Genomic DNA, 16,180 nt, shown 5'->3' on the forward strand with positions numbered 1-16,180 from the left:
TAGGCCTCGTCTTAATCCGAGTTACGGTTTAGGATTTATGGCCCTTCGATAGTCACTACACCCTATTAACGTTGTGCTGAAATTTCTGACCTACTCGCACTTAAACCGTCGCCACGGTCAAACGAAGACGAGTTAGGTTCTGAAAATTAGTCAGCTGTTAGGGGACTCATATACGGAGCCATATCCACTGACCATGCGTCTTTTTGATTTACGTAGAGGTTGTAGTAGCTGACCGAAGTCAGCCTATTGTTTCGATCTCTATTCTCATCAAACTTACTTAGCTTTTATGATGAATGATGATGATGATGATACTTAAACTTATTTTATGCACTATTGGAATATATAAAGACAACCTACTGACCTAGTAACCTTTGATTTAGGTTGACGACCTTTCGGACCGACTTACTACTTGCGTACTTTCATTACCGACTTTACCGCTTTTATCACTGTGAGTTATAGCATCCCTTTTTACCACTTTTACTATTTTTGGGACTGAGAATACATGCGCTTTTTACGTTTTACATGTTAGGCACGAGTACTTAAACTTTATATGTGTGTGGGTTATACAACGGCATAAACATTCCCTTTAGCACGGTAACGTTTAGTCATTGGTTTTTGAACCGGTGAACGAGAATCTTAGATATGGATCCATAGGGTTTGACATCCCCACTCGGGCTAGTCGCGCTAGCATTTAACGGGTGTTTAATACTTCGTGAACATACGCACTCGCCAAGTGTACTTTCAGGGGGTTATAAACGTTAAGTCTAGTTACCGGGTGCCCACGGTTATACATATACTTTATCATACTGATTTGAATTACTGATTTGAAACGCTTGTTTGAAGCACTGAAATCTCGTGGCCTATATTACATTACTGATTACAAACAAACTATAGCTCACCAACATTCATGTTGACTTTTTAAGCGTGTATTTTTCAGGTGCTTAGACGTTGTTGCTTCCGCTGTTAGACTTGCTGTCTTGGTGTTATAAACTTGCTGTTACAGACTTGCTGTGTTAGACTTCCGCTGCATTACTTAGAGATGTCTCAAGCATGGAACTTTTACTTTGCATTCGCAACTTATGTTATTTTCAAAACAATAGCTTTGTAATGACCTTAGTATCATGTACTCCTGTTAATGTTCCTATTCATATTTTGTAAAACGCTATCTTTTCATGAATGCAAATCGGTTTTCCAACAACATATAGTGTTTGACCATGTAATGATCCTGTTGTTGATGATCCATACACGATGGTTTTATACGGGGCGTCACAGAGAATACATGCGCTTTTTATGTTTTACTTACTTGACACGAGTACTTAAACTTTACATATGTGTGGGTTATACAACGGCATAAAGATTCCCCTTAGCACGGTAACGTTTAACTATTGGTTTTTGAACCGGTAGATGCGAATATTAGATATGGATCCATAGGGTTTGACATCCCCACTCGGGCTAGTCGCGCTAGCATTTAACGGGTGTTTAATACTTTGAGGACATACGCACTCGCCAGGTGTACTTTTAGGGGGTAATATTTATATTTACGTTAAGTCTAGTTACCATGTGCCTACGGTTATACATATACTTTTCATACTGTTTTGGAACATTGAAATCTCGTGGTCAATCTGATATTACTGTTACAATTTAAACTATAGCTCACCAACATTATTGTTGACGTTTTTAAGCATGTTTTCTCAGGTGCTTAGAGGTTTGTTTCTTCCGCTGTTAGACTTGCTGTCTTGGTGTTTAGACTTGCTGTTAAGGACCTGCCGTGTTAGATTTTCGCTGCATTACTTAGAGACGTCTCAATCATGAAACTTTTATTTTGCATTCGCAACTTATGTTATTTGAATAATGACTTTGTAACGACCTTTGTGTCACGTTATCTTTTGTAAACGCTATGTCTTTTATAAATGCAAAACTAGTTTTCAAACAGCATGTAGTACTTGACCGTGTAAAGATCCTGTTGTTGACGAATCGTACACGATGGTTTTGTACGGGGCGTCACAAATAGTTCGTAAGATGATGACGTAGGGTTTTACTCAATTAGGGCCTACACGATTGACTTGGTCCACAAGTCATCTAAACCCCAATTTCTATCTATAAATATGGGTCAAAATTTACATCAAGTTCACAACTCATGTTGCACATACAACTTTTCTGCTAAATGCCTCATCAATACAAGGGTTTTTACTTACAGATCTCGTAGGGTTTTTTCCCTCTTGTCGTTGATAGATTCTGACTATTGACCAGCGGGCAATTCGTTAACCACCTTTCCGAGATGATCATCTCGGGCAGAGGGGGAGCTATGTATAATACAATGGGTCATGTGACCCCAACGAAATGTCTATTTATAATAGATTTTATATGTAAAAAACATAATTGTTGTGTTAGCCAAGTGGTTGTCAAAGTATTACCTTCAATTGCCACACGCAGGCGGCAGGTTCAATTCTTTAATTTCATTTTTTAAATGTAGTTGTCTGACACTATTGCAATACCATATAGGTTTATCTTTATTTGGAGTCCACCAATACATAAGATGACCTATGGTATTTTAAAGTTTTTTTTAGGTAAGCGAAGAAACTCTCCTATGAACGAGCACATTGGCTCCCCCATAGAAGGTAAAACCTCGGGTAATCAAGCTCCCCGAGCGCGAGACCTGGTACCGGGTGAATTGCGCATTATGCGCACCCTCTAGTCACACTCCCTTTTTGAATAATTTGGCATAGCCTGGATTATAATTTTTAATATATTAACGGAAAAATATGTAAATTATATTTATATTACATGGTTAACTTAATTTTTTAACTTTATGTTTCTACTTAATCCTTGTTTATCAATTAAATTTTGTAACTCGGTAGATTGTACTACTCATATTATATTGTGACACCATCAATTTTTAACTCTGCCTTCGCCACTGATCTCGGGTACCGATTATCACGGTAACCGGACTGGATGTTAACGACGTTGACGCCTAAAAAACCCCTCTCATATTGTTGTTCGGGATATATTTTTCCTTGAGAAATATATGCATAAACAAATGGTGCTCCCCTTGAGAGACGCAACATGACATCTCGTACTCTCGCAATCACTCGACTATTGAAGGTTTGTCTTTCTTACCAAGCTTTCAATCCGTTATATGCGGTTTAAGTGCAAAATATTTTATCGCGTAAATGTTCGTGGGCTTGCTCAACTGTTCGCGCGTTCTCTTGTCAAGTTTTCGCGTGTGTTGTCTGCAGTTTTATGTGCAGTTTTCATGAGGTTTTACGCATATACTTTGGCTTGGTTTTTGCACAGAGTCTTTTACGGACTCCTTCTCATCTTTATCCCAATATGCAAACTCTGATGCCTCGAAATCAACGTTTCTTCTTAAATAAGCGAACAAGCTTCCTAAATCAAAGCCTTTAACATCGACATCTTTCAAAGTGTGTTTCAAACCGCCGTAATATTCCTTAATTTCATCGGGGGAAAAAATCACCCGAATGAAGGTCGAATGTAACGAGACACGGAGTCATGAAGAAGTTGAAAAAAATGGATGAAATTGAAGTGATACAATGGTAGTGAAGAGGTAAGAAATGTTTGGTAATTCAAAGTGAAATGGTAGTAGAGTAGTAAGCTGTATTTATAGTTAGATAAATATTGGTTAAAAAAACAATTAGAAGGTACTCGTTTTTTTGATATATATATATATATATATATATATATATATATATATATATAATATTTTAAATTTCAGACGGATATATATATGAAATAATAAATTAAAGACAAAAAAATCAAGTGGGTCCCACTTTTGGTCCGTTGAGGCTCGTTGCAGGGTTAACTGACGACCCAAATGACAGATTCATGCCTATTTTCGTTAGTGGGTCACGGTCGTTTATGACCCTAGTGACTTCCACATAGAAAGTGGTTGAAGAGTTGTCGTTAACAAAATAATGAATAAATATAGATATAAGTAAAATTAGACTCATAAGCTCTAGTTATCAACTTCACAAATAGAACTATAAGCATTAGTTCATTTACAAGGGTCACACTCTCATAAATAATAATAAATAATAAATAATAAATAAATAATAATAATAATAATAAATAAAAAATACTACTCATTCGGTCCCAAAATAATTGTCTACCTTATTATTTTTGTTTGTCCAAAAAAAAATTATCCTTTAATCATAATAACAATAAAAGATCCTTAAAGTTTTAATTAAATCCCTCTATTATTATTGGAAGATACAGTTAAATATGGCAACTCATTAATAATTTAAGTAATTCTTAATTAATTAAATTAAGGGCAAAATAACAATCCGCACCTATATCTCACCTATATCTCTTAAATTCAAAGAAAAGAAAAGTCAGAGATCCCCAATCCCCAATCTTCCCCCAAAACATTTAGTTAATTTTTAATCTATTCAACTGTTGGATCGCAACCAAACGCATATTAAATGATTGCGAATTATACAGCTTAAAATCAAAATCCTGATTTATTACGTATCCTGCAAAACTCACACATAAGCACAATTACTCTGCTTCCTGTTAATTCATCGTATACAGTCATCATCGGTTCGTTTACTGTTACAATACACATTTGCTTCTTTTTTTATGTCTCAATTATTTTTTTTGAAAGGCAAGCTTGCATCAGTCCGGACCGAAGCCTAGTCATCATTTGCACACACACGCGCTTTCGGGCAGAAAACCCGAACCACACTCTGAGGATCCGACCCTTTAACCATCCTGAGGGGCAGGCGGGCCGGATCTTAGTCCCGGAGCGGGTCGGTAAAACCTTCCCTTTGGGCCACCTTCAAGGAATATATTTCAATTCCTAGAGCGGGTGACGAGGCTCGAACCGGAGACCTCTAGCCCTGTGAGTACACAAGTGTAACCGCGGTACCATTGAATCAATGCTTCGTTGGTTTATGTCTCAATTATTATCTCTGCCTTCATTTTACATTTCTAATTTATAGAAATAATTTACAACGGTTGAATATTATAAGTGAATTTTATACTTAGGGCATAATTTGGGGGTTTATTGTAATTACTTCAGTTTTTGTAAGTTTTTTTTTTTTTTTTGGCAAAGCAAAAATTTTATTAACACAAATTAAAAGGCATACAGGGCAAGGGATAGCCTCACCCAACAATACAATGTTAAAGCACTACAAAATAACACAAACATCAAACAAAGGGAACCATAAACCCATTATGGCACCAAAACACAATGCAACTTAGATCAAGCCGTCCCATCTTTCATGACGCGCTAACACTAAGCCACAAAACCCAAATAACAGACTCACTTCCATTGTATATTCCAAATTTGCTCAGCTTTTACAACTGCAAATGACCTTTTGACTTTTAAAGTCAACAGTTTGACCCTTATAAAATCTTGAGCTGCAGCAGAAAGTTCCAGCTGAGCCCTTCTTTTGCCCTTGAAAATTCTATTATTTCTCTCATTCCAGATAAAATACACAGCTGCAGCTATAACAAGACGAGTAATAATGCTCCAGATTTGCTGTTTGAGTGGATATCTGGACATAGTATCCATGATTTCACCAATTCTAAAAGAAAGACCTCTAAATAAGATATTAAGTTTCATATCCTCCCATACAGCTCTTGAATAGCTGCATTCAAAGAAAAGATGTTTTACTGAATCTGGTCCTCCTTAACAAAGTTGACAATTAAACCTGCTATTAGTCTGCCACTTAAGCATTCTATCATGAGTGGTCAACCTATCCCACATGACCAACCAAAGGATGAATGCATGTTTTGGAATATTCTGCTTGAACCAGATAACATGAGACCACTCTTTAATTGGATTATTAACACAAAGATCAATCCAAACCTGTTTAGTAGAATAGATAACTCTAATATTATCATTGTTGACCCACTTCACTTCATCCACCTTATCAAGCAAATCAGGAACATGAATCTGGTTCAGAACATTATAACAAGCTTTCCACTCTTCAGGCCAATTATTACCATATGAATGAATATACTCGGTCACTGTACAACTGTCCTTGAACCTTTCATTATATATATCCCTTCTTGAAATGACTTCATTTAATGGACCCAAAACATGCCATTTATCAAACCAGATATTTGTGTTAGTACCATCTCCTACAGCATAAAACACATGTTTTTTCACACTTTCTCTTAGCAGTAATAATTGCTTCCAATTCCAGCTATCCTGCTTCTCATACTTAACATCCCAAATACTTCTTCCTTTTAATTTTACCAAATTCACCCACCTATACCATAATGAATCTTTCTTTTCAATAATTTTCCACAATTGTTTCATTAACAGTATTTCATTCCACGAAGGGTTTAATACCTAAACCCCCTTGATTTTTAGAGGAACACACAGTTTTCCAGGACAACTTAGCTTTCCCCTTTATATTACCCCCTTGGCACCACAAAAAGCTTTTAAGAGCCTTTTCAATATCTTTTAGCACCATATTAGGCAACATAAACACTGAAGCCCAGTATATATGCATAGAATTCAAAACAGAATTGATCAAAAGTAACCTCCCTGCATATGAGAGCTTCCTATTTCTCCAGTTGTTTACCTTCTCTTTCACTTTGTCAACTAAGCTCTTACAGTCAGTTACACTTAGCTTTTTGGCTAACAAAGGAATGCCTAAGTACCTCATTGGGAATTTCCCAACATTAAATGGCATAACTTGAAGGATCTTCTGCCTAGTAACAAATGGAACACTATCAAAGAAAATGGTACTTTTCCCAAGATTAGGGTATAGACCCGACACTTGACTAAATGAATCTAAAGCATCTTTTAACACAGCAACAGAGGCATCATCACCATGACATAATACCAATAAGTCATCTGCAAAACACATGTGAGAAAGTTGCATTCTTTTACAGCCATGGTGGAATTTAAATTGTGAAGAATTGTTTATCTTATTAGCCACAATAAGGCTAAAGACTTCCATTACAAGGGTAAAGAGGTATGGAGAAATTGGGTCCCCTTGCCTCAAACCCCTGCCACCTTTGAAAAAACCATGGATACCCCCATTCACACAAACTGAAAACCTGGTGGTTGTGACACAAGTCATGATCCACTTTACCATTTGATCATGAAATCCAAACTTGGTTAACACCTCCAAAAAATGCCAATTGACTGTGTCATAAGCTTTTTGAATATCAATCTTCATTGTACACCTTTTTGGCCCATTAGCCCTATTATAACCTTTCAATAACTCTTGGGTGATCATGATGTTATCTTGTATACTCCTTCCTGGAATAAAGGCAGTTTGACTATGGTTGACCACCAAATCTAACCCAACTTTGATCCTTTATGTGAGTATTTTACTAATACATTTATACAACACATTGCAACATGCAATGGGCCTAAAATCAGATACCTTATTAGGGGTAGCTATCTTGGGAATAAGGGCAATTAGGGTTGCATTAAGTTCACCAAGCAATTTCCCTGTCACAAAAAATTCTCTTACAGCTGTGCATATCTCATTTCCAATAACAGGCCAAGCTTTTTGAAAGAAACAAGAGGAATAGCCATCAGGGCCAGAGGCTTTATTAATATCTATATCAAAGATGGCTTTTTTAATCTCAGCATCAGACGCCTCCATAATCATATTACTAGCAACATCTGCAGGAATTTTTTTAGTAAATATTTCACCCAATTCATCAAGAGGTGACACATTTGACCCATTTCCCAAAAAAATTTTGAAAGTGCTTCACACATTGTTCAGCAACTTGATCATCATAATATCTCACACCAAGATCATCACATATACTATCCACCCTACTCCTCTGTTGCCTACTTTTAAGCAAACTATGGAAAAATTTTGTGTTCCTATCACCATGAGTAAGCCAATCCAATTTAGACTTTTGCTGCAACAGTCTAAGTTCATCAACTTTAGCACTCTCATATTCCTCAAGACAGATTTTGGCTCTATCCCTAAGAATTTGATCAAAAGGGTTATCATCTACCTCCTTTTGTACCCCTTTAAGTTTAGACTTCAGTAAATTAACTTTATCATGCAGATTACCATTACTCCAATTCAACCTTTTCAATCCCTTTTTTAAGAACTTCAACTTCTTAACCACTCTAAACATAGCATAACCATTAATCTCTTGATCCCATACTTCTTTAACAACATTCAAAAACTCATCTTTATAAGCAATGTAATTCATAAACCTAAAGGACTTCTTGATAGTATTTACACCCCTAGTAATACTAACTAAAGCAGGACTATGATCAGAGATTAAGGCAAAAAAATATCGAGCCAGAGGGAAATTGCTTATGAATGCATCATTAACAAGAATTCTGTCTAATTTCTTAAGAACACCACATCTTGGGTTTTTTAATGATTTTGTCCAAGTAAAGTGAAGCCCTGTACTCCCAATATCATCTACCTCTATGGCATCAATACACTCATTAAACTCAATCATATCCTCAGACATAAAGGATCCACCAGCAGTGTGTTCATCTAATTTCCTTGTAACATTAAAATCACCAATAATAACCCAAGGCTTATTCTTAGCCACTATGCTTTGAATGCCTAACTCTTTCCATAGAGTTCTTCTAGATTTACCAGTATTCTTTGCATACACTATACTACCATACCAGCTAATTGGTGCATTCCTTAACTCAAACAGACAAAACAAGCTTTGACTGTCTTCAAATAAGATATTCACCTTAACAACACTGGAATTCCATCCCAAAATGATTCTACTGCTGTTCATACTATGCCTGATATTAGAAACCCATTCCCAATTTTTGAAAACATTATTACAAGCACCCACAATATTTCCAGACTTAAGATGAGTTTCCAACACAGCACATATACTAAGTTTTTCATCCCTAATGAGATTCTTTACTTCATTCTGTTTATCCACATCACATATTCCCCTAATATTCCAACTAGCTATCTTTACTTCCATTAAAAGTGAAAATAACAAAGAAGCATCAGACCAAAACATTGGGGCCACCCCCACCCATAACATTATCACTGATATGAATCCCATTACCTTCCTCACAAACATCATCTATGTCATCCTCTGACTCAGTATTCCTCTTATTCCTTTCCCTAATAACCTGTTCCTTTTGAAGTTGAAAGTATTTCTGTAAATCATAGCTCCACTTTTTAAATTCAGCAGGAGAAGGCTCTTTTCCACTTTTGATTAGCTTATCCACTTTCAACCTAGGGTCAGCCAGGATATCATTCACTTCATCATCATCAGAAAGTACAGCATACTTGTTAGCACTAGACTGGAATTTTTTTGCATTCTGATCACTTAGCTTCCACTTCTTAGTATTTATTCGAAATTAAACATGTTTATTAGTATTTATGATGCTAAGACTTGTTAGCCGGCTAGGTTATTATGTTGTTTATAAGCAAATATGTATCTATATGTTGGTAAAAGGTTTTGAAAATATATTGTGCAGTACATTATCTCTGTTCATGGAGATGGTAAGGTGATGCGCAATAGCTTGTTGATGCATTTGAACTCTACTGTAATGACCAAGGATTGAAATTCTAGCAGGATGTCAAAAATAACAAAAACCATGTCAAAAAAAACACATACCTTCTAGGCCGTAATTGTGATGACACTTGATATATGTTTCTTAGTCGATGAATCCTACCAGATACTCATAAAAATTTAGTTTAGAGAACAATAACAAAGAGAAGAGATATTACCTGTTGATGGTTGATAAAGATCATAGCAAGAAGTAGCAGAAAATCAGTACTAGCATGTTAATAGTTGATAAAAGTGACAAGATGTGTAGTGTTAGATATTTGATGCTTATGTGTAATTTTTCAAGCTATGTTACAGTAAAAAAGCCTCCTCTTTGTAAAATAGGTAGAAACTGACATGCCTCCCGGTTTCCAGATAGTCCCTTATTGAGATGTTTCTGGATTTGTTGGAATATTGTTATATCTATATCCAACTGTTAGTCGGTAGCTAATTGAATGTGGTTTTATTTACAGGGAATTTCAGTTGCGCCTCTTTGGGACCATGCTGTTGGTCGATTTGTCGGAATACTTAGCCCATTAGACTTCATCTTGATTCTTAGAGAGGTATAATATCCAGTTGCTCTTAAATCATTTATTGTTACATATTGCAATGGTTCTCTGCAATATACACTTTTTTGTATTCTAATTTATACTTTTGGGTGAAAGAGAGCGGTACCTTCGGCAAAATTTTTATTAGAAATCAAATAAATAAGATTTACATTTTTTGCATGGGACCTTTACATGACATGTCTTGAAAGTTATAGGTAGACCTATAAACATATTTATACTGAACTAAATCTTCCGTTTCGGAATAAGTTCTAAGTTACTATCTATTTTATTGATCACCATGTTGATCGAGAGACTCCACATCCCTGACGCTTTCACCACATTACTTAACGGCGTCATCATAAAACTTAAAAGCTTTAGTGAAACCATCTCATGTATAATCTTGAACAGCTTATTAGGTGGTCTTGTGCGCTTTTGATGAACTCTTATATACTTATATTTTGCATTTACATTGTAATAATAAGATCCTTGTCCAGTAAACTTATGAATCCTGATTAAAATAATCTATTTTTCCTAAAAATGGATCCTGATGTATTTTATTTTATTAAACTTCAGCTAGGGAATCATGGATCGGATTTGACTGAGGAAGAGCTCGAGACCCATGCCGTATCAGCTTGGAAAGAAGGGAAATTACAGCTTATGAGGAAATTGGATGGTAATGGATCTATGTGTCCAAGACGTCTTATTGATGTAAGAGCCTCTTGATAATTCTGAAAGAAGTCTACACACACACACACATACACACACACACACACACAGTTACAAAACATATGATACATGTATTTTCAACTTTCTGTATATGAACAAGCGAAACTATGCATGACAGAGAATATGCATGACAGAGAATAAGTTTTAATCCTCCAATTATGTATGCAGGCTGGGCCCCACGATTCGTTGAAAGACGTTGCTCTGAAACTGTTGCAACACAAGGTTGCTACCATTCCAATCATCTCGCACGATGGTTAAGTCCCGCAGTTGCTCCACTTGGCATCCCTAACTGGAGTACTAAAATGTATATTTTTTCCTGAGTGATTTAATGCATATGCGTATGATGCGTGTTGCTAACAGAGCAATCAATTTCAGGTATTTGCAGACATTTTAAACATTCACCTGCTTCTTTGCCAGTTCTTCAACAACCCATTTGTTCAATTCCTTTGGGCACGTGGGTCCCGAAAATTGGGGAATCGAATGGTCGGCCGCTTGCAATGTTGAGAGCCAATGCCTCTCTCAGCGATGCCTTATCATTATTAGTTCAAGGTGATTTTCCAATCAGAATTTTTGCTGTATTGTCAGGTGGCCAAATGGGTGGGTTGGGCAGGTTGCGTAACGGACTAATGGGTTAGAACAGATTCGGATGAAAACTTGTTATCTTTAGTACGTGAGGAAATTTCGTTGGGTTGATTCACCACACTTTTTCGTCATAATAGTTATTTGAAATTTATTTGTACAAATACCTTAACGCCTTAATTTTCATTACAAAATTATGTAATAATAGATTTGCATATGTAATTATTGGTTGTAGTAAAACAAGTTAGGAGGTTTTATACTTCTATGTATTAACAATACTCCGTAACTTTCCCTTTGGTTGGTACAGAGCTTTTGGCTCTCCAGTTTTCTTTTTTATTTAATGGTTTTATTGTTAGTTAAAAAAGAAATTCATGTAAATTGAAAGAGGATTCAATGTTTTTTTTTTTTTTTTTTTTTTTTTTTTTTTTTTGGCCCGGGATTGACACAGACTGCAGTGGTGCTAGTGCTACTGCACAAGACATCCAAATCTTTGCGGCCTCCAAATTTGTTATAAATTTACTAGCATATTCAAATGGCGAAAAAGGTTACCGTTCAATATTCTGTTGTTTGACAAAACTATTACTTATAGTGTTTCATCAAACTTTTATCTTTCTGATATCAGATACTATATGATTTTCATTTCTTTTTACAATTCCGCAATTTGAAGGAAGAAATTATATCTCAAGCATATATGTAAAAGATCAAATCGCCAATAAACCATCAATTTGAGCGATTTATACAAGAATTACCTTTTTTTTTTTTTCATTCACATTCCTCCTAAACGTACCAAAAGACTATTACGTCCTTGTCGGGTAGAGGACGTTAGGTGTAAATCATGGTGGCAGATATCAGTTAACTATTAATCACTTTGAGCTTATAATTTAGGGACTAATAATTCCTCTATCAATATCAATTCGATTCGATGTGAAACGGGTTGTTAAGTTACAAAATTTATCATTAAAACTACATACATTGGCCTATACGTACATTTAAACCTTACAAGTAAGGCAACATCCATGGATGAAACCAAATTGTTTATCTCGAAATCTATCGTGCATGCATGGTTGACATGGTCGGGAATTGAAGAAAATAAAAGAATTATAATAAATAATGAAAAAGAAAGGTGTTGGGTTACAGCTTATATATGTATATACTCCGTAAAATGTATATAATCATATTTAATCTGTCCATTTATCGACATCTTTAATGTCCAACTATAGATTTTGCCGTCTCTATAGAGGTTTCGATCTGGTAAGCCGGCCGTGGGCCAGCTCAACTTAACGAGGAACGAAGTTGGAGGTGGTAAAGCTACAATACTATACGAAAAGATATAAATGAAAAGATATAAATGTATACGGAAATATATAATAAACTACGGAGTATATAATAAACTATTACAAACAACAGCAAGAGATTAATAATATATATATATTTATTATTTACTGTATTTTATATTTATATATATTATTAATATTAATCTCTATTAAGCCGCATATATGTAAAGTTTGTAAACTATTCGCCATCTAAAAAATACTCAAAAAAAAACCCCTTAATTTCGTGTGTTATATATCTTCCAACACTCGAGACACAGACAAACTATATCAAGACAAGATGTATAAATAAAAATAAAATGTCAACACTATAAACAAAAAAAGTTGTATACGAGGAAAAAACAAAACCATGATTAATAATTCAAAATACTCAATTTATAAAATTTAGTAATTGACTGATCAGGGACCAAGTCAAATAGTTCCTAAGCCTATATAATATATATATACTTTTATCAGTCACCCTTAAAACTCAAACTCAACAAACTTTGGAAAAACTAATTAACCAAGGCAGTGAAAATGATGATCATCAGTTTGCTGAAACTCTCTCTTTTGAGCATGATTTTAATGGGTTTAGATACAGCAGAAGCTCAGTCGTCGTTAAAATTTGGTTTTTACAAAACCACGTGCCCTACCGCAGAGCAGATTGTGCGAGATACAGTGAATGAAACAGTCACATTAAACCCGGGAATGGCTGCCGGAATACTTCGACTTTATTTCCATGACTGCTTTGTCAGGGTATGTATGTAAATACTTGATCATCAACTTGAGTATCATGGGGTGTTTAATATTTACGTTTCAAACCGTATAATTCGAAAATCTAACTGAATGAAAATCGTAATTAAAAACAAAACTGAATGTTATTTCAATTTTTGGTTCAGTTTACATTTTTGAATTCGGTTTTCAATTTTAGTTTTTTGAAATCGATAAAATCGGAAACCAAATTCAAAATCGGATTCAATTTATATCATAATATAACTGCTTTTAAAACTTATAGTGAAATTCTAAATGAGTGTTATTATCATTATTATTATTATTTTAATTTTGATGATTTAATTATACAGAGTAATTTTTATAAATTTTATGATTTAACCAAAACCGAGTTGGATTCAAAAAGTCAGTTTTCGGTTTACTTTTCAAAATTTGAATTCAGCTTCATTTCAGGTTCGGTTTTGCTCCTAAAATATTGAAAACAACCGAACCAAATAAATCAAGGTACTTATCTGCCGCTAGCTCCACTCATAAATATACGAGAGTAGCAAACGTACTATATATCTCTAAAAGTTTAATTAAACATTAAGAAATATAAACTTGCGTAGGCTTGAAAATGCTTACCAAAATTTCGTTGCTAATACCTTTTTTTAAATGAATGAAGGTCACTGTATTCATAATTATATATAAGTAACACATTATAGTTATGTTCATATAATCAGGGTTGTGACGCTTCACTTCTAATTAAAACGGTACCAGGCAACGAAATCGAGTCAGAGCAAGATTCCGGAGCAAATGCCGGAACATTAAGAGGATTCGACATAATAGATCAAGCAAAGGCAAAGCTCGAAGCTGCGTGTCCAAACACTGTCTCATGTGCAGACATTTTGGCTTTCGCTGCTCGAGATAGTACAACCACTGTTGGTGGATTCTCTTACGCTATCCCTTCTGGGCGACGTGACGGAAGAACTTCAAATATAGGCGAAGTCAACCTTCCATCACCCGCCTCTGACCTAAATGCCCTTAAGCGCGCATTTATAGCTAAGGGTTTGAGCGTCGTGGATATTATTGCCCTCTCCGGGGCCCACTCTATCGGTAGAGCAGGGTGCAACTTTGTTACACCCCGTCTCTACTCATTTAACGGAACACGCGGTGCTGATCCTTTGCTAGATCCAAAATATGCAGCGTTTTTGAAAACAAAATGCCCCAAGAGTAGTGGGATATCATCTGGGACCACAGACCTTGATCCTGTGAGTGGGAATCGTCTTGATAATCAATATTATCGTAATTTGAAACAACATCGCGTTTTGTTCTCTTCAGATGAAACTTTACTAGATAGTGCAATGACAGCAAGATTGGTTGCCAATTATGCAAATGACTCGAATGCTTGGAGAAGGGATTTTGTTGCAGCAATGGTTCGATTAGGTTCTGTTGGTGTATTGACAGGGACGAAAGGAGAGATTCGTAAGAACTGTGGGGCTATAAACTAATGTGTTAGTATTAATTTTTTTTTGTATTTATTTATATGGATATGGATTTGGTTTCGACTGTGATATAACTTATTCTTGTATTTAATTAAAGTGAACATAATCTTCGTGATTTGTTATGTTTAACTATGAAGTTTGGCACACTTATTTATTTAATTACTTCTAGAAAGTAGAATGAAACATATCACTAATTAACCAAAAGATGAAATGGGAGAGTAATAAATGAAGTGAGTCTCCAAAGATGTCGTCTTCACACTCGTTTCAGCCTCACTAATGCTCTTGAATGCCTCGATAAATCATCCATATCAGCGCGCGGGCTAATCCTACTTTATTAATATCTGTAATATAAATTGGATTGCAGATGGGAAAAAAAAATAACGTTAATTGGATGTTTCGAATGGTTGAGATTTGAGAAGTTAAGGTGTTGTAATTGTTTTAGTTGTTGCCCTCCCTATTTTCTAGCTAGTGAAATGGTAACTTACATAAAATTATGTCGTTCATAATATATCTGTAACATAACATAAATGTATCATATACTTGCATTGACTTTTACTTCGGATGCGTTTGAATGAAAGTAATTGGAGCTTGTAGTTGGAGATGAAAGTAGTTGGAGCTAGAGCTTATGGGCTATAGTTGAAGTAGTACCTTATTTTTGAAGTTGGTAGCTAGAGTTTATTATTTTTATAAGTGTTTGGTAAACTAGCTATAGTTTATTTTTCAATATATAAGCTCTGCTTTTTTTCTTTTCTTTTCTTCATAAGCTACTATAAGTAGCTTATTATTTTTTTTAAAAGGCAAGTTGTTGGCATCGAATACTCTCATTTACCACGCATGCACGCGCTTTCGACAGGAAACCCGAAAAGCATTACAGGGATCCGAACCTTAAACTATTCTGAGGGGCAGACGATCGGACCTGAGTCTTGAATACGGGTCAATCTGGCTTTCAGAAAATAAATCCCACGGATATTTTTCAGTGAAGAGACTCGAACTTGAGACATGCTCTGTCACACCCCCAAATAGGGCCTGGGGTATTTGTGACTAATTATATCAAATCACAGTTGTATAAACGAGAACGACTCTAAATGAGACGTTTTATTGAGTTTTGCAGCGGAAGATAAATAGATTACATTGTATTTAGAGCATTAAATGTTCTTAATTGATATGATATGTAATGAAGACTCCAAACATAGCAGCAATCATCATCAAAGCAGCAGATATACATCGGAAGCAATATTTAAGTACCTGAGAATAAACATGCTTTAAAAAGTCAACACGAGTTTGAGTGAGTTCATAGGTTTGTCATAAATAATGATTT

The 16,180-nt window shown here is 35.3% G+C and overlaps 1 protein-coding gene and 1 long non-coding RNA gene across 2 annotated transcripts; both read left to right on the forward strand.

Moving 5' to 3' along the window:
• The first annotated feature begins 4,409 nt into the window (after positions 1–4,409).
• On the forward strand, positions 4,410–11,303 carry LOC139904522 (uncharacterized). Its single transcript, XR_011778850.1, has 5 exons — positions 4,410–4,557; positions 9,960–10,049; positions 10,608–10,742; positions 10,929–11,064; positions 11,136–11,303. It is a non-coding gene; the product is annotated as an uncharacterized lncRNA (long non-coding RNA).
• A 1,931-nt stretch (positions 11,304–13,234) lies between these two features.
• Positions 13,235–14,868, forward strand: LOC139842670 (peroxidase 5-like). The gene is made up of 2 exons (XM_071832788.1): positions 13,235–13,405; positions 14,101–14,868. The coding sequence occupies exons 1-2, from the start codon at positions 13,235–13,237 to the stop codon at positions 14,866–14,868; spliced, it is 939 nt and encodes a 312-aa protein (XP_071688889.1).
• The last annotated feature ends 1,312 nt before the right edge of the window (positions 14,869–16,180 follow it).

This window comes from Rutidosis leptorrhynchoides, chromosome 4 (assembly GCF_046630445.1).
Source record: "Rutidosis leptorrhynchoides isolate AG116_Rl617_1_P2 chromosome 4, CSIRO_AGI_Rlap_v1, whole genome shotgun sequence".
Taxonomy (NCBI): Eukaryota; Viridiplantae; Streptophyta; class Magnoliopsida; order Asterales; family Asteraceae; genus Rutidosis; species Rutidosis leptorrhynchoides.

Coding starts and splice junctions, on each gene's coding strand:
- LOC139842670 (XM_071832788.1), top strand. CDS start 13,235: ATGGGTTTAGATACAGCAGAAGCTCAGTCGTCGTTAAAATTTGGTTTT. Junction 13,406..14,100: donor TCCATGACTGCTTTGTCAGG/GTATGTATGTAA, acceptor TCATATAATCAG/GGTTGTGACGCTTCACTTCT.